The 22050-nt window shown below is 37.5% G+C and overlaps 1 protein-coding gene across 2 annotated transcripts in view; it reads left to right on the top strand.

The window, feature by feature from the left end:
* senp7 (SUMO specific peptidase 7) overlaps nt 1-21777 on the top strand; it is a 223897-nt gene extending 202120 nt beyond the window's left edge. For both annotated transcript variants that reach the window (XM_051926068.1, XM_051926069.1), the window contains 6 exons: nt 969-1156; nt 9508-9566; nt 12305-12348; nt 12514-12582; nt 21080-21230; nt 21531-21777. In XM_051926068.1, coding sequence (XP_051782028.1) covers nt 969-1156; nt 9508-9566; nt 12305-12348; nt 12514-12582; nt 21080-21230; nt 21531-21662 — 643 coding nt within the window. In that variant the 3' untranslated portion in view covers nt 21663-21777. The remainder of the gene's footprint in view (nt 1-968; nt 1157-9507; nt 9567-12304; nt 12349-12513; nt 12583-21079; nt 21231-21530) is intronic.
* The last annotated feature ends 273 nt before the right edge of the window (nt 21778-22050 follow it).

Raw genomic sequence — 22050 nt, 5'->3', positions numbered from 1 at the left:
GCCAGGATGCGGTCAATGGTAGACTTCTTAGGCGTAAAACCAGACTGTTCCGGTTGCTGGTAGGTGAGCAAGTGATCACAGATTCTATTGAGGATGACCCTATCAAGGACCTTACCCGGCACTGACAAGGGACGACAAGTCCCGTTTTCCAGTAAGTTGGGATGATCCCCGTCTCCCAAATGGAAGCAAAGATTGCTTGCAATACCAGGAGGACAGCCTTTCCACCAGCCTGGAGAAGTTGACCCCGGATACCACAGATCACTGCAGCCTTTCCTCCCCTTGGGTGGTTCACAGCTAATTGTAGGATCAGCCTCGATAACCGTGGACACAGAGATATCCAATGTCCTAGCCGGAGGATCAGCTTTGAACAACTGCTGTTGAACTGATCTATTTATTTATTTTAATTATTAAGGTGTTGTTTTAACATTTGCTTTATTATTATTTAATGATAAGACAACCATCACAAGTTCTGAAGGCTATTACTTTCAACTGTAATCGGCGCATTAAAGTGACATTAACGTTTCTGTGTTGTGAAAGTGCTATCACAGTCCAGCATGAATTGATAGATTTGAAAGCGCAGAAGCACAAGGGAATCTAACCTTCATGGGGCTCTGAATTTTTCTCAGAAGCACAAGGGAATCTAACCTTCATGGGGCTCTGAATTTTTCTCTACACTGTCCCTTCAAGGTGGTTGCTGCCAATTCACATATGTCCAGTGCAAGCAAAGATCTACATCATATGCATTGTTGGACATTTTAGTATGGACAGATTCTTTTGTAAATGATGCAAAAACTTCAGTATGCACTGAAATCTTTTTTTTTTTTAAAGTTAGTTTTTAAATGAAAACATGATAATGTTAATGTAGCCTTAATGAGAGGCTTAAGAAGGGTATTCCTCACCACATCATCTATGGTGCATAGAGTGTTCTTTGGCCTCTTTCACATAGATTTTTCTAATTTTACTTACAGGTCACATTGGTATCTGGTTGTGATTTGTTTTCCTGGTCTTGAAGGACCAGTAATTGAAGACCGGATTAGGCCAGAATTGCAAACAAATGGTGATAAAAGAGATGTCTGTGAAGAAGCACTATTAGATATTGACTATGGTAAAATTACAGAGGAGCCCCCGAACTGTGGAATTGATCCAGAAAAAACAGGTATAACATTTTTATAACTTCAAACTAGTGCTGCTAGCAACTGATATGGTACTACTTCTATTTTCTCATGTATTTAAAACATTAATGCAATATTAAGTACTGTATTTAATAAGGACATTGCAAATAATGTCCCTAAATTTAAAGCTCTGAATTATTTAATTTATTAGCAAATAAATATTTATTTTGCAGAACTTCTGTTACCTACAAACAAAAAGTTTCTTACTGCCAGTAATGAGTGTGTCTCATCTATTAAAAATATTTTTTTTGTCTGTCTTATAAAATTGCTTCAACTGCCTAAGATTTGTTGGCAGTTTAGTTTTGCATTAATTTTTTCACATCTTTCGATAAGATTTCAAATTAAAAACAATTTAACTTTGTTTCAGACATTTTAAAACAACAAAAAAATCTTTCTTATAATTCATAACTTAGTAATTTCATTGAAGTATTTTAGATGAAAGTCACTAATTTTTGGCTTGGCTAATGTAAGAAAAGCCTGATTGTCTCCTTGAATGCATTTTGCCACGACTCAGTGATGGTTGCTCATCAAGGTCCTGTGGCAGAAATGCAGCTCCAAACCATGATACTGTCATGTGGTGATAGATATGTTTGTTGGCTGTTCATGTTGTGGCCAAAAGGATCAATTTTAAGATTTGTCAGTCCAGAAAACTGGAGACTTTGACTTAAACTGACATTTTTCAAAGGTAGAAGGAGAACTTTGAGGAACTCTTAAAGCAGGACGTGGCATTGACAGAATTTGTAAATGGCTAGCTCACTCTGGCAATTATGATGCTCCAAAATGGCAGGGCCACAAGGATAGATGATATTTGAGTAGAAATGCTGAAGCTACTGGATATTATAGGAGTGTATCAGCTTAGGGATATTTTCGTAAAGTGAGTACAATGCTTTGGAACTGGCAGACTGAAGTGTCGGTCCCCTTTTAATTAATAACAACAACATTTATTTATATAGCACATTTTCATACAAATAACCTAGCTCAAAGTGCTTTACATGATGAAGAAATGAGAAAAAAAGACAAAGTAAGAATTAAAATAAGACAACACAAATTAACATAGAATAAGAATAAGGTCCAATGGCCAGGGAGGACAGAAAAAACTCCAGGTGGCTGGAGAAAAAAAATCTGCAGGGGTTCCAGACCATGAGACCGCCCAGCCCCCTCTGGGCATTCTACCTAACATAAATGAACAGTCGTCTTTGTATTTTAGGGTTCTCATGGAAGGACTTGATGATGATGATGGTCATGTAGACTTTGGCTTTTAATCCATCAATGTAGGAACATCATGGTGCTTTGATTAGGTGGTGATGGTGCAGGTCGCCACCACAGAAAACCAGGAAAAGAAACAGAAGAGAGAGTAGGGGTTAGTATGGATTTTAGAGCCAGCATGAATAGTTATGATAATTAATTGAATATACAGAGCATCAGGATTAAACTAAATTGAACTTATGAGAAAGCCATGTTAGAGTAATGTGTTTTTAGCAGTTTTTTTAAAGTGCTCCACTGTATTAGCCTGGCGAATTCCTATTGGCAAGCTATTCCAGATTTTAGGTGCATAACAGCAGAAGGCCGCCTCACCACTTCTTTTAAGTTTAGCTCTTGGAATTCTAACAGACACTCATTTGAGGATCTAAGGTTATGATTTGGAATATAAGGTGTCAGACATTCCGATATACTGTGCATCTGGAAGGTATTCACAGCGCATCACTTTTTCCACATTTTGTTATGTAACAGCCTTATTCCAAAATGGATTATATTCATTTTTTTCCTCAGAATTCTACACACAACACCCCATAATGACAATGTGAAAAAAGTTTACTTGAGATTTTTGCAAACTTATTAAAAATAAAAAAACTGAGAAATCACATGTTCATAAGTATTCACAGCCTTTGCTCAATACTTTATCGATGCACCTTTGACAGCAATTACAGCCTCAAGTCTTTTTGAATATGATGCCACAAGCTTGGCACACCTATCCTTGGCCAGTTTCGCCCATTCCTCTTTGCAGCTCCTCTCAAGCTCCATCAGGTAGGATGGGAAGCGTCGGTGCACAGCCATTTTAAGATCTCTCCAGAGATACTCAATCGGATTCAAGTCTGGGCTTTGGCTGGGCCACTCAAGGACATGCACAGAGTTGTCCTGAAGCCACTCCTTTGACATCTTGGCTGTGTGCTTAGGGTCATTGTCCTGCTGAAAGATGAACCGTCGCCCCAGTCTGAGGTCAAGAGCGCTCTAGAACAGGTTTTCATCCAGGATGTTTCTGTACATTGCTGTAGTCATCTTTCCCTTTATCCTGACTAGTCTCCTAGTCCCTGCCGCTGAAAAACATCCCCACAGCATGATGCTGCCACCACCATGCTTCACTGTAGGGATGGTATTGGCCTGGTGATGAGCGGTGCCTGGTTTCCTCCAAACATGACGCCTGGCATTCACACCAAAGAGTTCAATCTTTGTCTTATCAGACCAGAGAATTTTCCTTCTCATGGTCTGAGAGTCCTTCAGGTGCCTTTTGGCAAACTCCAGGCGGGCTTCCATGTGCCTTTTACTAAGGAGTGGCTTCCGTCTGGCCACTCTACCATACAGGCCTGATTGGTGGATTGCTGCAGAGATGGTTGTCCTTCTGTAAGGTTCTCCTCTCTCCACAGAGGACCTCTGGAGCTCTGACAGAGTGACCATTGGGTTCTTGGTCACCTCCCTGACTAAGGCCCTTCTCCCCCGATCGCTCAGTTTAGATGGCCGGCCAGCTCTAGGAAGAGTCCTGGTGGTTTTGAACTTCATCCACTTACGGATGATGGAGGCCACTGTGCTCATTAGGACCTTCAAAGCAGCAGAAATTTTTCTGTAACCTTCCCCAGATTTGTGCCTCGAGACAATCCTGTCTCGGAGGTCTACAGACAATTCCTTTGACTTCATGCTTGGTTTGTGCTCTGACATGAACTGTCAACTGTGGGACCTTATATAGGCAGGTGAACAGAATTTACCACAGGTGGACTCCAATTAAGCTGCAGGAACATCTCAAGGATGATCAGGGGAAACAGGATGCGCCTGAGCTCAATTTTGAGCTTCATGGCAAAGGCTGTGAATACTTATGTACATGTGCTTTCTCAATTTTTTTATTTTTAATAAATTTGCAAAAATCTCAACCTTTTTTTACGTTGTCATTAAAATGACACAGGTAACCAGTGTAGTGACATCAAAACTGGAGAAATGTGCTCAGATTTTCTTTTCCTAGTTAGGATTCTAACAGCTGCATTCTGCACTAGTTGAAAATGATTTATGTCTTTTTTTGGGTTGTCCTGAGAGGAGTGCGTTACAGTAATATAGTCGACTGAAAACAAAAGCATGAACTAATTTCTCAGCATCTTTCAATGATATAAGAGGTCTAACTTTTGCTATGTTTCTTAAATGAAAAAATGCTGTCCAAGTGATCTGATTAATATGCGATTTAAATTTCAGGTTACAGTCAACAGTTACCTCCTAAATTCTTTACCTCCGTCTTGACTTTTAATCCTAATGCATCCAGTTTTTTTCTAATAACCTCATTATATCCATTATTGCCAATCACTAAAATTTCTGTTTTCTCTTTATTTAGATTGAGACAATTACTATACATCCATTTAGAAACAAGTAAGACATTGTGTTAGTGAAACAATAGAGTCGGGTCGCCAGGCGCTATTGATGAATACAGCTGCGTGTCATCAGCATAGCTGTGGTAACTCACGTTATGCCCCAAGATAATCTGATCTAACGGAAAGCATGTAGATCGAAAAGAGTAGCGGACCCAGGATAGAGCATTGTGGAACACCATATAGAATATCATGTGTCTTTGAGTTGTAATTACCACAACTAACAAAGAATTTTCTACCTGCCAGGTAGGATTCAAACCAATTTAAGACACTGCCAGAGAGGCCCACCCATTGACTAAGGCGATTTCTAAGAATATTGTGATCAATGGTGTCAAATGCGGCACTCAGATCTAAGAGGATGAGAACAAATAAATGGCCTCTGTCTACATTTACCCGCAAGTCATTTACTACTTTAACAAGTGCAGTTTCTGTACTGTGATTTGTTCTAAAACCCGACTGAAACTTACCAAGAATAGCATGTTTATTGAGGTGGTCATTTAGCTGCATAATGACTGTCTTCTCTAAAATTTTACTTTAGAAAGGCAGGTTAGAAATGGGTCTAAAATTTTCAAAAGCGGTGGGGTCAAGATTATTTTTCTTGAGTAGGGGTTTAACTACAGCAGTCTTAAAACAGTCTGGGAAGACCCCCGTATCTAATGTCGAGTTTACAATGTCAAGAATACTATCAATTAGCATGCCCAATACTTCTTTGAAAAAACTTGTTGGTATTGGGTCAAGGACGCAGGTGGAGGGTCTCAGTTGAGAAATTATTTTATGTAAATCAGGTAAATCTATCCTGGTGAAAGAATTTAATTTGTTTATAACGGAGTACTGGGGCTTAAGAGGATCCGCAGTGTTGGGGAGATATACTATATTTTTTCTAAAATCATTAATTTTTTGATTGAAAAATACAGCAATAGCCTCACAAGTTTCACTGGAAGTATTTTGGAGGCATTCCTTTGAGTTACCTGGTAACAGTATATCTTAGGTTCGTAGCTGGTCTGTTTACAGTTTAAGGGTTGTTAATACTTCATGTGACATTTTTAAGTATTAATCCAAGTGGCTCCATTGATATCTTTCCATAAACTGTTAGTACTTTAAGACTTAAAGCATTGCAATATTTTAGATGGATTATAATTATGATTCTTAATACTGAACAAACTGTGCATTCATTTTTACAGCTTAGATTAGGGATGTCTTTTGTTAAGTGTTCACTGATCAACTTACTTTTAAAGATCAGTTATCTTGACTGCTCAACTAGAAGGACTGCTATAATTTGTATAGAAAATCGTTTTACCTAGAATATGCAAGAGCTGAAAACTTGGCTTGCCCCAAAATAAGCTTCCATTCACAATTGACTTCTGTACTGTTCTAACATTTCAGCCATGTATCACAATAATGTGCCATTACATAATGAGCAAACTCTTCTAAATTTGCTTGGCTGTGAGTTTGGCAAAGTTACGGAAATGTTTGAGAACTTCATTGATTTCTGCAAAATGCATTAAAATCAAAGGGGAAGTAAGTACTAAATTAGTTTTGAGTAGATTACAATGGTATGATGCATCTTTTGACTATTCTGGACTTATTAATCTTCTTCTTCTTCTTTTGGCTGCTTCTGTTAGGGGTTGCCACAGCGGATCATCTCTTTCTATATCTTCCTGTCTTCTGCATCTTGCTCTGTCACACTAATCACCTGCATGTCCTCTCTCACCACATCCATAAATCTTCTCGTAGGCTTTCCTCTTTTTGTCTTACTTGGCAGTTCTATCCTTGGTGTCCTTTTTCCAATATACCCAGCATTTTAACATGTCCAAACCAACGCAATCTTGCCTCTCTGATTGTGTCTCCCAACCGTCCAACCTGAGCCGACCCTCTAATATACTCCTTTCTAATCCTGTCCATCCTTGTCACACCCAATGCAAATCTTAGCATCTTTAACTCTGCCACCTCCAGCTCTGTCTCCTGTTTTCTGGTCAGTGCCACTGTCTCCATCCCATATAACAAAGCTGGTATCACTACCATCCTGTAGATTTTCCCTTTCACTCTTGCTGATAACCATCTGTCATAAGTTACTCCAGACACTGTTCTCCACCCATTCCACCCTGCCTATACTCTCTTTTTCACCTCTCTTCTACAATCCCCATTACTCTGTACTGTTGATCCCAAGTATTTAAACTCATCCACCTTCGCCAACTCTACTCCCTGCATCCTCACTATTCAACTGACCTCCCTCTCATTTATACACATGTATTCTGTCTTGTTCCTACTGACCTTCATTCCTCTCCTCTCTATTGCATATCTCCACCTCTCCATGGTCACTGCAATCTGCTTCTTACTCTCGCTAAAGATCACAATGTCATCAGCAAACGTCTAATCTCATCTGTTAACCTGTACATCACCATTGTAAATAAGAAAGGACTCAGAGCCGATTCCTGATGTAAAACCACCTCTATGTTGAATGCATCTTTTACTTCCACCGCAGACCTCACCACTGTCACACTTCCCTCGTACATATCCCGTACAACTCTTACATACTTCTCTGTCACTCCCGACTTCCTCATACAATACCACAACTCCTCTCAAGTCACCCTGTCATATGCTTTCTCCAGGTCCACAAAGACACAATGCAACTCCTTCTGGCCATCTCTAAACTTCTCCATCAGAGCAAACATTGCATCTGTTGTGCTCTTTCTTGGCATGAAACCATACTGCTGCTCACTAATCATCACCTCCCTTCTTAACATGGCTTCCACTACTCTCTCCCATAACTTCATGCTGTGGCTCATCAATTTTATTCCCCTGTAGTTACTACAGCTCTGCACATCTCCCTTATTCTTAAAAATCGGTACCAGTACACTTCTTCTCCACACCTCAGGCATCCTCTCCCTTTCCAAGATTCCATTAAACAATCTGCTTAAAAACTCCACTGCCATCTCTCTTATTATTAGTATTGGCCAAAAAATATCAACTGAGCTTCATGCCTCCAAAAAGAAAAGACACAGACAGAACGATAAAAAAAATAAAAATGATAAAATACAGCATTGCCACAAAGTAGCAGTAAGTTAAAAAACAAAATATATATACAGTGATCCCTCGCTATATCGTGCTTCGCCTTTCGTGGCTTCACTCCATTGCGGATTTTATATGTAAGCATATTTAAATATATATCGCGGATTTTTTGCTGGTTCGCGGATTTCTGTGGACAATGGGTCTTTTAATTTCTGGTACATGCTTCCTCAGTTGGTTTGCCCAGTTGATTTCATACAAGGGACGCTATTGGCAGATGGCTGAGAAGCTAGATTGCTTACTTTTCTCTCTGTCTTGCGCTGACTTTCTCTGATCCTGATGTAGGGGGATTGAGCAGGGGGGCTGTTCGCACACCTAGACAATACGGACGCTCGTCTAAAAATGCTGAAAGATTATCTTCACGTTGCTATCTTTTGTGCAGCTGCTTCCTGAAACGACATGCTGCACGGTGCTTCGCATACTTAAAAGCTCGAAGGGCACGTATTGATTTTTGACTGAAAAACAATCTCTGTCTCTCTCTATCTCTCTCTCTCTCTCCCTGCTCCTGACGGAGGGGGTGTGAGCTGCCGCCTTCAACAGCTTTGTGCCGCGGTGCTTCGCATACTTAAAAGCCAAACAGCCCTATTGATTTGTTTGCTAGAGATTGTTTTCTCTATCTATGTGACATTCTGTGCTCCTGACACGCACTCCTTTGAAGAGGAAGATATGTTTGCATTCTTTTAATTGTGAGACAGAACTGTCATCTCTGTCTTAATAATAATAATAATACATTTTATTTATATAGCGCCTTTCCCATGCTCAAGGCACTTATTTGTCATGGAGCACAGTTTAAACTTTTGAAAAAGAGACAAATGTTTGTTTGCAGTGTTTGAATAACGTTCCTGTCTCTCTACAACCTCCTGTGTTTCTGCGCAAATCTGTGACCCAAGCATGACAATATAAAAATAACCATATAAACATATGGTTTCTACTTCGCGGATTTTCTTATTTCGTGGGTGGCTCTGGAACGCAACCCCCGCGATGGAGGAGGGATTACTGTATATTCAAGGCACTATCATGAAGTGGGTAGTCCAAACCCATGTTGGAGTCCTGGTTGCTGTATGCATAAGGGAAGGCAGGTGCAAGGTAAAACTTGAACCTTGTGAAATGATACCAAAAGATTTATTATCATTTACAAGGGGTTTATGTTTTAGTTGGAACAAAAACGTGCAAATCATCTGCACAGATAGACATAGCTGGCACATTTTTTTGTTTCTGAACTACCTGCAGTCAATCGTGAGAAACTTTAACATTAATAATCTTGGGTGGGATGAGTTATGATTAGGTATGTAGATCGTGTTGCGTCTCTCAACTGAGAGCTACCACAGCATTCAGCAGTCATATGGGACTGTTTTTTTTAGTTACAAACATACATCTTACACACATTCTTTGCTTTGCAGGGTAAATGGGGGACATCATATGTATGTTTAACTCTGAAAAATCCAGGCAGATATACAGTATTTTGATCCACCACTTGACCTTTCTTGAGGTTATAGCATTTGAAAAATACGTACAAGTGGAGAAGCAATTTAGATGAATTTAAGTGTTTATCCACTGAATTATTTAATATGGTATGTGTTTCACTCTGGATATTTGTATAATAATTTATCATCAAAATTATTGTGTTTTTAATTGTATTTATTTAGAAGCTAGTAACAAGTTGCACAAATCTGGTTGCCGAAAACAGCAGCAACGTAATTTACTGGTAAGTGTTTTATTTTGATTTTTGAATTAGTGTATTATATTAACAGTTTATTATGTGTTCATTTTGAGGTGAGACTTCACTGGAAATGAAAGAGGTCTTGCCTAGTTGAAAGTTCTTATAATTTGCCTGAGAGTTTCCAGCAGGTCAAGGAAGTAGTTGGTGCAGTAGTTCGATTTTTTTTCATTTAGACAATACCAGAATTTTCCTATTTAATACCAATACCAGTGTTTGATACCACATCAATAACAGAATGAAAAACATTCAATAATTTTTTATTAAAAGTACATCCATTATTCAGGTTAATGATATTATGCATTTTGCTTTAATAATATTTGTTTTATGCTCTGTCAGTAACCATAGCTTTAAAATACTGGTGTATTCCTCAAGTAATTAACCAAGTATTGTTTAAGTAAACAGGGCATTAATTTTAATGTGTGATTGATTTCCTCAGTGTAATAACAGGCGGGTGGTATCATAATCATGGGGGCATTTTAGCATAGGTTTGATAAAAAAAATATCGCCATGATTTATTTTGCATGTGAACATTCTGAATTAATTTTCATGACATATCCTACTGTATCCAGTAACTGAAAAGTACAGATTAAAAATCAATATTAAAAATAAAAAGTCATACATTATTTTATCAGTACCTTTTAAATTAGTTCTAAAATAATCTATATATATATATATATATATATATATATATATATATATATATATATATATAAAATTCACTAAGTCCATGGCAAGCAAGACGCACGCAAGACACGGCCACCAACTCACAGAACCCCGCCCAACAACAATTCACTAAGCAGCCAACAATGGCACGCACGACAGAACCCCGCCCACCAACTCTAACACTCCTCCCATGTCCATTTCCTTCACATTGTTTTCCTTTTATTTCTGATCCTGTTCAGCAACTATATGGCGACATCGACTTCTCAATTGTGACTCTGGAACAACTCAGTACACGAGCTATATTAAGTGTCACCAATGAAGACTCGCTACACCGTAATGAACAAGTACTGAAACTTATCCCTACCGACGAAGTAACTTTCACCAGCGATGCCTCCATCGTCACAGATGATCCCGCAGATCAAGTTTCATTCCCCGAAGAATTTCTTAACAGTCTTACTCCCACTGGCATGACTCCGCATAAACTCAAAATTAAAATAGGTTCAGTCGTCCTACTTCTCAGAAACCGTCCATGGCAAGCAAGACGCACGCAAGACAGCGCCACGCCTGCCAACTCACAGAGCCCCAACAATAATTCACTAAGCAGCCATGCGCGCCGATGATTTCCGCACGTGTTCAGTCTCTCCCTGTGCATTCCCTGTGCAGAGAGAGACACACACACACGAGAGAGAGAGAGACGCACGCACGCACGCGAGAGAGACACACACACACACACACACACGAGAGAGAGAGAGGGGGCTGGACGCATAAGGCAGAGAAGGCAGTTAAAGAATGCACCAGGCTTGATTTTGTTTTCACTTCTGTTTACAGCGATTGGTTCGTAGCTTGCATTGTTGCAATGTTACTGTTCTTGGTGCTTTATTACATTACGGATGTTTCAAATGTTCATTTTTTTCCCTGTGCTTAAAACTCATTAAAAAAGTGTTTCTCAACTGTGACTCCGGAACTACTTCGTACGCGAGCTATATTAAGCGTCACCAACGAAGACTCGCTACACCTTAATGAACAAGTACTGAAACTTATCCCTGCCGACGAAGTAACTTTCACCAGCGTTGCCTCCATCGTCACAGACGATCCCGCAGATCAAGTTTCATTCCCCGAAGAATTTCTTAACAGTCCTACTCCCACATGCATGCTTCCGCATAAACTCAAAATTAAAATAGGTTCAGTCGTATTGCTTCTCAGAAACCTCATGCCAGCAAGAAGTCTCTGTGATGGCACTAGACGGACTGTTACCAGCATTCACCGCAATGTACCAGAGTGTAAAACTATCGCAGCTCCTACCTCACAAACTGTCCTTATTCCCCTGATATACCTTACCCCATCCGATTCAAATTTGCCTTTTACTTTTACACGCAGACAATTTCCTGTTAGATTGGCCTTTGCAGTGACAATTAATAAGACACAGGGACAAACTTTCAAAACGATTTGCCTGTATCTGCCAAACCCAGTTTTCAGTCACGGACAATTGTATGTTGCTCTCTCCAGAGTTCCATCTTTTCATTCACTGACAGTCGTATCCTCAAACCCACCCCATTTGGACAACTGTGTCGTTCAGGAAGTGTTCACCCATCAATAAATAATTATGCGGCGTATGCTACGCCGCGGGTTGGCTAGTTCACAATATTTTACTTAAACAAACTCTTTAAAGCTTTTTTCCCAACAACATGCTTTTAAAATTTGGTTTGTCATAGAATCACTCTGTTAGGTTTGTAACATTTGCTAGTGTAATGTTTATATTTGCAACATTAGCTGGTTAAAAAAAACTTGCTTAAAAAATGATATGTAACAAATTAATTAACTTAATTTCAATTTCAAATGTCACAAACTCCTGGTGCTTAAATTGCTCAATTCTGTCCCTCCTTTTTTTTTTTACTTTTTTTTTTTTTTTGCCTTTGTCCAAAGTTTAATCCTCTATTTCAGGACTCTACAGAAATATGCTTTGTTCTGATGTTTTCAAAGTATTACTGGGAACGAAATTAATGATTGAAAAATGTGTCCAGCAGCTCATTAAAGTTGTGCGTGTATTTCTTTATTTGTAGGGATGTACCAAAAAACACTGCCATCGAACACATGTTTGTAAAAGGTAAGGTACCAAAGTTAAAAATGTTTATGTCTGTGCTTATATATTTTGACAAGGTAACTTGACCATAAGTTATGTGTGCTTTTTTAACAGCTTTTGACTTACTGATATTTTGACAAATTTTATTTTTCTGTTTATTCATAATACATTTCTCCATTTTCTTTGTAGGCCATGTATACTGATAATGGATTCTCTGAAATTATCATCACACGAACGCACAATCAAGCTATTAAGAGAGTGAGTTTATTTTGACTGATTATGTTAAATGGTAACATTTGGACATTTTTCAATTTATTTTTGAGGTATTTAATTTTACAGCAACATGTTTTAAACCTGCCTATTTGGCCTTGCGCTGTTATTTGGAAATTACTTCCAGAAAAGCAAAAATCCTGGTAGCAGTTCCCTGGTAGCTCAGTAAATAATTAAGATTGTTTTTTTCTTTTTTTTCCTCCGTTTCTACACATACATTTTAAATAAATTAAAGTATCTTTAATTTTGTATAAGCAAGAGTATCTTAATGTGTTTTTGTAAATTATCATCAAAGATGTTTTTCCTTTCATGTATTTAGAAAAAAATAGTTTTAATAAGTTTACAAGAATGTTTTGATTTGTACCAAGAAAAAAATGCATTGAAGTCACATTTAAAAACATTGGTACTGGTAGTTTGCAAGTCAACAGGAGGTGATCACCCCTGTTTCTCTTAATCTGGAGGAAAGAAGCATTGTTTGAGGAGTCATTGGAAGGAATTTTGAAAGTGAGCAGTGCCACAGCATAAAACAATGCCATGAACTTGCTAAACATGTTGGTGCAGCTGTTTTGTTTGACAGTAGACAGCATCGGCAGTGCAGGGCATATTCCAAACATAATGATGTAGCAAAGTATGCATTTGTTTTTTTTGTAGTTTCATACAGTTCAGATGTGTGGCATGTTCACATAGTTGATAGTAGATAGTTGTGTGTTTCCACAGAATGAATTATAAAAAAAGTTTGATGTGTTCACAAAAAGTGAGTTTTTCTGAAATATATTTAGCCTTTGGAAGAGAAAAATAGCTTAAGTAGCTTATTTGGCAATGCGGTTCTTTATTTATAAAACAGTTTGTGTCTAGTGTTTTTGGTGAACAATAGTGGAGTTTACATTTATAATAATAGTCCATTTCTGTACTGTACTGTACTGTACTAGTAAGTCCCTTTTCAGGATCCTGCTTGTATCATTGAATGTCTAATTTGTGGTTATTGGTTCTCAGTGGTATAATGATTATCAGGAGACTTGCTTTGGGACTATTTTTTCTTTAAAGGACAATATTAGTTTTAAAAAAAATAAGTGGAATGAAAACATGACTTTTTCCAAGTATGAAGTATTTTATTCAATGTAATGCACGTATCAGGTAAAAAAAAAAAAGACATTTCTTTTTATTGGTATCAGAAATGCATATGCAGTCATCTACCAAAATAAATTCAGCTTTTGTAGAAAGGCAAGACTCTCAGTATAGATCTGGGAGATTAAAGACAATATCATTGAATAAATTACAATAAGATGATTCATGATTTGGCAATATTCCATTTACATTTTAATTACCGAACAGCTATATTTATAAAAGTTAATTTTATATCTAAATTGTTAGATGCATTAACAACTTTCATTTAAATAGAACAATGAGTTCTACTCAATCAGGAATAATTGTTAAATTTTGTTAATAATAGTGTCTCCTATTCCTATACACTTTCACACCCAGAATATTCATATACACACATTTACCTCTGTGATATTTTAACTGCCCTCACTTTTCTTCACCTAGAATATTTTATTTTTGGTAGCTTTACGTTCTTAACCTTCAGTTAATATTTCGTCCATTGTTTCATCATTACTTGTATGCAATTTACAGTATTTGTAATGTTGAGCAGACTACTGCCCAACATTTTGTAAAATAGGGAGCAGTTTAAGTAATAAATATATATATAGTAAATAAATACATGAAATACCAAGTACTTTTGGATCAGCATAATGGCAGCTGTGGTCCTGGAGTGCTCTCTAAAACCACTACCACGCTACCTAATGAATCAGTCCCCGATATATTTGACCTCATCCAGTTGGAGCATGTGGTCACTTTCCATGGGAAGAGTACAAGGCAAGACCCACTAGAAGAAAACTGAAAGGCATTGGAGCATCTGAGAATTCTGTTGTACCAACATTCTCACTTGATAACATACTAATATTTTCCTGTTTATTTTTTTATTTATAATGTGGACAGTAAAATATTAATTAGCAGTATTCTAGATAATAATCTAGCTGATACAATAACACTGATACTAATAAGTGACTCCAGTATTAATGCCTTTAGTAGTATTCTACACTAATAATTAAGCTTAACAATATACAGTATACTCAGACTTTCTGGAGTGTTTACAGTATGAAAGGTATTGAGCTGTTAGCATATTTTTCATGTGCTACATTCTTTAGTAGCTTTATATAAGCATCTTACTTTTTTCTTTGTCTAATATTTTTTAAACAAAATGATATCACATGAAAGAAAATTGTTTTTAGTGGTTTGAAACAAAAATATCATAGAAAATAGGATAGGAGCTGTTATGCAATAAAATTACAAAATTGTTCAATGGTCAGAATACTTTTGCTGGCTAATGAAGTTATATCAACACTATAAAATGAGAAAGAGACAAGCAACCAAGTGCATTTCTGGATTAAAAGCTATGTCTTGTTCTTATAGAGAACTGACCCTCTTATTCTTGACCAGTGTAGTTTACTTGGAGGCTTAAAATAAGTCTCTTTATCTGCTCACAGATACAGTGAAAAGTTTATACAGAATATTCATTTTGGTAAATTGTGAATCATATTCTAGATGATACAGATAGAAATTAATGAGAAAGTGTTTTCAACATGGAATCCACAAAACCCTTCTTGACATAGACAGATGTGGGGGTTCTGGAATAAATTTCCAATTATTTGAAGCAGGGACCTTGATGGTTTTTAAAAGACAAGTGAATGACAGATTAGGTGAAACAATTTAGGACTCAAATTTATAAGATTTATTTTTAAAATAGGGCTTAAAATTGTAATATAAATAAAATACATTTTATTATTTTCTGTAAGAGTGGTAGTCTTTTTATACAGTTCTAATGCTATATAAATACATGTCCGGTTAATACAGTGATGTAGTAAAAAACATAATGATCAAGCAAGGGACACCCCTGTGTCCTTTGGTGTCCCTTTTCTCTTTCCCTATCGTTAGTTTATCCTTTGTAATGTAGAGAATGCTTTGAATGGGGTTTCATCAAATGCTGCTTTTATGGCAGAATTCAATTCACCAGGACATTTGCTCAGTCATAAATAATAAGTAGTGATTCTGTGTCCATCTCAGGATATGAATTATAAAATAAATATATGTAAATACTAAAGTACAGTATATGAGATAGGTAAGACACGCTCATAGACTTTTTAATCAGTGGTTATGTTAGAAATATGGCATTTTGCATGTCTGTATGTGGTTTTGTGAGATTATTACATCTTATGTGATTATATTTTGTATTTCATAGTTGTCACCATTTTGGACCTTTGCCGGACAAATAATGTGTAATATTATGACTGTCGTGCTGTAAACGCTTAGCCTTAGCCTTCTTTAGCATATTCAAGAAAAGAGAAGCAGGAGACTTGTCATTCAGAAAATCAGACATTTAAAAAAACATATTTTTAAACCTTAACCCTCACCAGGAAAATCGGGTAAGAAGATGGGATGAACTAAGATTGTGTTTTTAATATGGTTTTGTTCTTTAGTTCCAGATTTGTGTAACTCCTTAATATTTGTTTAATGATCTAATGTCTTGTGTACTAACCTTTGCTTACAACCTCAGATATTCTTTTGATATTAGAAATACCTCAATTGATCCTTGCCACTCATCTGTTAAAGCTGTCTAAGAAGACTTGTCTTAGTTCTTCTCGAGCACGTTATGTGCTCTCAGTATTCCTTTTTTGTGCCAAGCACTAAGGTCAATTTACCATCTGGAAAATGGTGTATGCCAGTTTATTTTTCTGCTTTGTTGCTGCCTTTCTGGATTTTGAATTCAGTTTATTTGTAGGTCATGTACCTGCATATTGTATAATTATATCCTGCAGTGGATTTAGAAGGTATTCAAACCCCTTCCCTTTCTGGACACTAATTTGTGCAGAAATGGACAATTTAAATGGATACATTTTCCATTTTTGCCCTTCAATCTACATTCAGTAACCCATATTTATAAAATGAAAACATGTTTTCAGAAAGGTTTGCACATTTATTAAAAATCAAAAACTGAAAACTGCCATTTATATAACTGTTCAGATTAGAGGTCTGCAAGGTATTGACTTTTCAGATGCTCTTCTAACCGCTCCGACCATAGTTCTTTCCCACTCCTAGTCGCCCTCAACAAAATTCCATTCCTGTACTGTCCAGTCTGGCCTGATTTCTCCTATGCCTGCCTAAGGCCAGGTTTATACTTCACGGGATGCGACGCATGGTCCAGCGGACGCTCCTGCTATGCAAGCGTTTTACTGTTCATACTTGCGCGCATACTTTATGTAAATCTAGAAGAATCCACCAGGTGGCAGTGCAAGATATTATCATGGTGAGAACAGGTTCGGCTTCACTGTGTTGTGAATTGCCTGGAACACCCATTAAATTCCGATGACACGTTACCACAATATCTCTGAAAAGAATGTTTAATGATTATATCCATCAATCCAGGGATGTGTCCATTCCAGGAAGCATTGGGCATGAGGCAGAAACAATCCCTAGAAGGGGCATCAGTTCATCTCAAGGTGGATACAAGCACACACACACACAAAGACTAGTGTCATTTTAGTGTCACCAAATCTGCATATCTTAGGAAGGAAACTGGACCACTCTGTGGAAACCCAGCAGAAATTCATGTAAACTCCAGGCAGGGAACAGCAGTGATGTGAACTCCCTGCAAGACAGCAGCGCTACCGCTCCACTACCATGTTACCCCCATGTGTGTAATTATTTCCATATTCATTATTTAAATGAAACTAAACGAAATTAATGATTTATCTGTAAAGTGTAACATACATACACTAATTTCATCATGAAAGTGATATCAAGTATAAATCTAAGGATTCTAAATGTGCAGAGAGTTGGAATATCATAAATATAATGTGTTCTGTGTGGTGATCTATTGCTGTTTGCCGCTGCTGTCAGGTCAGGAGGAAGTCTCAGAAAAAAAAGATGGTACTTGAGACTTTTAAAATGTATCGTATCATTACGATCAGGAATATGCAACACTTGAATATAAAACCACCACAAATGCATTCATCAAACATCAAAACACGCTCATCGATCCCGTAAGATCCTCAAAGCAGCTTTGTGTCACATGTAGATAGTAAAGAGAGACTCTGACGTCACATTCTGACTTTTATCACACTGCGCCCCCCGACTTTTTGCTGGTGCTGCAACTCGCGCATGCATTGCATTAATTTCTGAGGACCTGCTCAGAGGACGCATCAAATGAACACTGGGAACGCGTGGCAGCCATGATGCGTGCATGTACGCATTCTGAGAGTGAAGTATAAACGAGCCATTAGGTCCCATTTCACTCCTAGTTTAATTGCAGCTTTCAAATTGTAACCACCAGGGGGCGCCAGAGTGTCTCAAACCACAGACAGAGTAAAGCACCACACATTTGTAGGATAAAATAAAGGCTTTTTATTCTCCTTACAAGCACCTTTCCAAATCACCTCTTCAACCAGTTGCACAAGCACAATGAAAACACACACAATTAAAGAATAAATTCTCCTCTTTATCTCTTCTGCTGAGTGCTGCCCGCTGCTTTGACTCATTCAAACTGAGGCAATGGACTCCATTTATGTTGGGCCTGGGAATGCTTCTGGTGCCACTCCACGCCTTCTGGGAAGCACTTCGGGGCCACATTGATAGTAGGAAGGTCCTCTCAAACAGCAGCCTCTAACATGACCCAGGGGCCGCGACAGGGCTGCACTTCTGAACTCCAATTTCCAAGTACCTCTGTGGGCATCCCAACTGGGTTGTCATATGAGGACCTCTGCCATCTGGTGTATGGGGGATGAATCTGCACCCTGATCTCATCTTCTGCTGGTCCATCCATTACTTCCTGTCAGTCAAACACAAAATTATTTCTCCGATCTGCTGGCCAATTTGCTCTCATCGTTGTGTTGGGTAATGTATTTTTCACCGTCTCATCCAGGATGCCCATTCTCCTCCTACACCATTTAAAAGGCACTGAAGTGGGCACATAGTTTAAGTGAAGTGATAAAACAGGAGATTATGTAAGGGAGAAAAGGGGAGAAGAGAGAAAAAAAGTCAGAGATGTGAGTAAATCTTTATATTTGTGACAGGTTTGACACACTGATATTCTGTCTCTCACTCAGATCTACACCTTGGTAGCCACTTACATATCATGGACAGACTTTCATTAGCAAACATCGCTGTGTGTAGCATCTTGTCCTGGACATTCAGCTATACTTTTTTTGTTTGTTTTTTTTTTTTAATAAAAACTCTGTCAATATGTGAGTGCAGTGTTAAGACATGAAAATGAAACTGATTGATTTTAATATTCTTTGCACTTTGAAGAGCTATGAATGTATGAAATGATGTGTATGTAAATATGGGACAAATCACTTCATTATGGTACACAGCATATTATGTTCCAGTACAGGGTGGTCCTATGTTATAAGTAATTGGTGGTGACTCTACTAGTGTGTGTGAATAAAGTTTATTATCAAGAAATAACACAGTAAATGATCAAGCTAAGGTGACCCGCTACTACCTGTCAGCAGACTTACATTCATTTGGCATTGCTTCATTATGTGTGAAGGGAGGTAATATTGACCAGATTAAATTAATGCATTTAGGGGTTGCGTTAAAAAAAAAAAAGTAATCAAAGAAATATTTAACTTGTTAGTCACATATATTAACTGCAATTAATCAGCAGCTCTAATTATTAACCTGTGAAGCTTTAAGTGGCCATGTACAGTAATCCCTCCTCCATCGCAGGGGTTGCGTTCCAGAGCCACCCGCGAAATAAGAAAATCCGCGAAGTAGAAACCATATGTTTATATGGTTATTTTTATATTGTCATGCTTGGGTCACAGATTTGCGCAGAAACACAGGAGGTTGTAGAGAGACAGGAACGTTATTCAAACACTGCAAACAAACATTTGTCTCTTTTTCAAAAGTTTTAACTGTGCTCCATGACAAGACAGAGATGACAGTTCCGTCTCACAATTAAAAGAATGCAAACATATCTTCCTCTTCAAAGGAGTGCATGTCAGGAGCACAGGCTGTCAGAAACAGAGAGGAAAGCAAACAAATCAATAGGGCTGTTTGGCTTTTAAGTATGCGAAGCGCCGCCGGTACAAAGCTGTTGAAGGTGGCAGCTCACACCCCCTCCGTCAGGAGCAGGGAGAGAGAGACAGAGAAAAACAGTGAAAAATCAATACGTGCCCTTTGAGCTTTTAAGTATGCGAAGCACCGTGCAGCATGTCGCTTCACGAAGCAGCTGCACACAGAAGGTAGCAACGTGAAGATAATCTTTCAGCATTTTTAGACGAGCGTCCGTATCGTCTAGGTGTGCGAACGGCCCCCCTGCTCAATCCCCCTACGTCAGGATCAGAGAAAGTCAGCGCAAGAGAGAGAGAAACGTAAGTTGGGTAGCTTCTCAGCCATCTGCCAATAGCGTCCCTTGTATGAAATCAACTGGGCAAACCAACTGAGGAAGCATGCACCAGAAATTAAAAGACCCATTGTCCGCAGAAATCCGCGAACCAGCAAAAAATCCGCGATATATATTTAAATATGCTTACATATAAAATCCGCGATGGAGTGAAGCCGCGAAAGGCGAAGCGCGATATAGCGAGGGATTACTGTACTGGACTATATCAGTATCCTCCTCCTTCATTGTGCTTCTTTTTGCCCACTAATATCTCATTATGCCCCAAACTACCCTGTGCCCTTTGGGTGAGTCACCTAACCAAAGCCCAGACTTAAAAATCATTGTACATCTGTGGACAGATCTGAAGATGGCAGTTTATAAGCATTTACAAACATTTCTGTAGTGATAGGTCAAGCAATATGACACCTTTTACTAGATAACTAAAAAGATTAGAATATGCAAGCTTTCGAGGCAACTCAGGCCGTTTCTTCAGGCAAGCTTGCATGTTGTTTTGTTTAGCCAGTAAAAGGTGTCATTTTGCTTGACTTCTCACTACATTCCTAATGGTACAACACCTTAGTACTACAAACATTTCTACATTTCTGAAAACATGTTTTCACATTGTCAACATATATTGAATGTAGATTGATGGGCAAAAATGGCAAATGTATCCATTTAAAATAAAATGTACAACAAAATAAAGAAATAAAGTGTGAACAACGTGAAGGGGTCTGAATACATTCTAAATTTACTAAACCCAGTTGTTTTCTGGGTAACACTCTTGTAATAAATTGTAGGTATTTACTTTCCCTTTTGGAAAATTTTTATTTCTTGTATATTACTTTCATTTTGAAGTGCTTAACATATGAATTCCTTATTACCCCATTTAAAAGCTTTCAATTGAAATTGAAAGAATAATTATTTTTAAAAATCCAGACTTTTACAGAAAAATGCATATTCCTGTAATGATATCTTGCTTTAGAAGTTTGTTAATAATAACAGGTTGTGAATAATTTTTTTTTAAAAAATTCTGTTTTCTAGGTATCTGCAGGTGGAATGGGATGTCAGAAGGGGGACGCAGAGAATTTTTTCACCAGAGAATATAAAAGGCTCAGCATGCAGGGTACCTTTGCAAGATAATAGCAGTGATTGTGGCATATATCTTCTCCAGTATGTTGAGAGCTTCCTTCAGGTAATAGTTTGTTTTTTTTTTTACTGGCCATATTGTTTTTATTTTACCTGTTGCTCTTTTGAATATATGTCACCTGTCAGATTTTAAAATTTAAAAAGACGATTGACTATTGTTAGCTAAAATATGGTGATAATCATCATACTGGTGATAGCTGTTAACAATATATTTACAACTTGTTAAAATAACAACATGAACATAATGTAAATAATAACTAAGGTGTTATTCTATAAAAATCAGATTATTAAGTTGAGGAATAATTTGTAAATTAATTGGTTTTCATTATAACATTATCTTTTCCAGAATCCCGTTGTGCATTTTGATCTGCCCCTACAACTGGAAAATTGGTTTTCACGACAAGAAGTAAAGAGGAAAAGAGATGCAATTAGAGACTTAGTTCTGCAATTGTCCAAAAAGCAGAAAACCATGAGCTAATAACGATCTTACTCTCCAGCATTATTCATGACTGCCACAAAGAAGCCTAATTTACTTCATTCTGTTTGCTACCTTTGACCTGACAGTAAATTTGTTAAAGTTTAAAGAAAAAAAAGTGTACAGTTTTTTATACTATAATATAACTACTTGTTTTACACTTTTCATAATAAATCTTTTTAAGAATGAAATTGTAAGTTTCTAACACACCCTATATTGCATAGTTAAGATTTTTTGATAATTTCTGATCTCCCCAATATTCTAGGTTAGTGTTTATAGTTCAATGGATTGTATTGTTATTAGTGCCCCTAGAAATAAAATGCATTATTATTATTATTATTATTATCTTGCTCATCAAAAAATAGAATATTGAATGTATATCATGAAACTG

The sequence above is a fragment of the Erpetoichthys calabaricus genome, chromosome 4 (assembly GCF_900747795.2).
Source record: "Erpetoichthys calabaricus chromosome 4, fErpCal1.3, whole genome shotgun sequence".
Lineage (NCBI taxonomy): Eukaryota > Metazoa > Chordata > Cladistia > Polypteriformes > Polypteridae > Erpetoichthys > Erpetoichthys calabaricus.
Note: the sequence above shows the minus strand (reverse complement) of the source record. Positions and strands in the feature narration are given on the sequence as shown.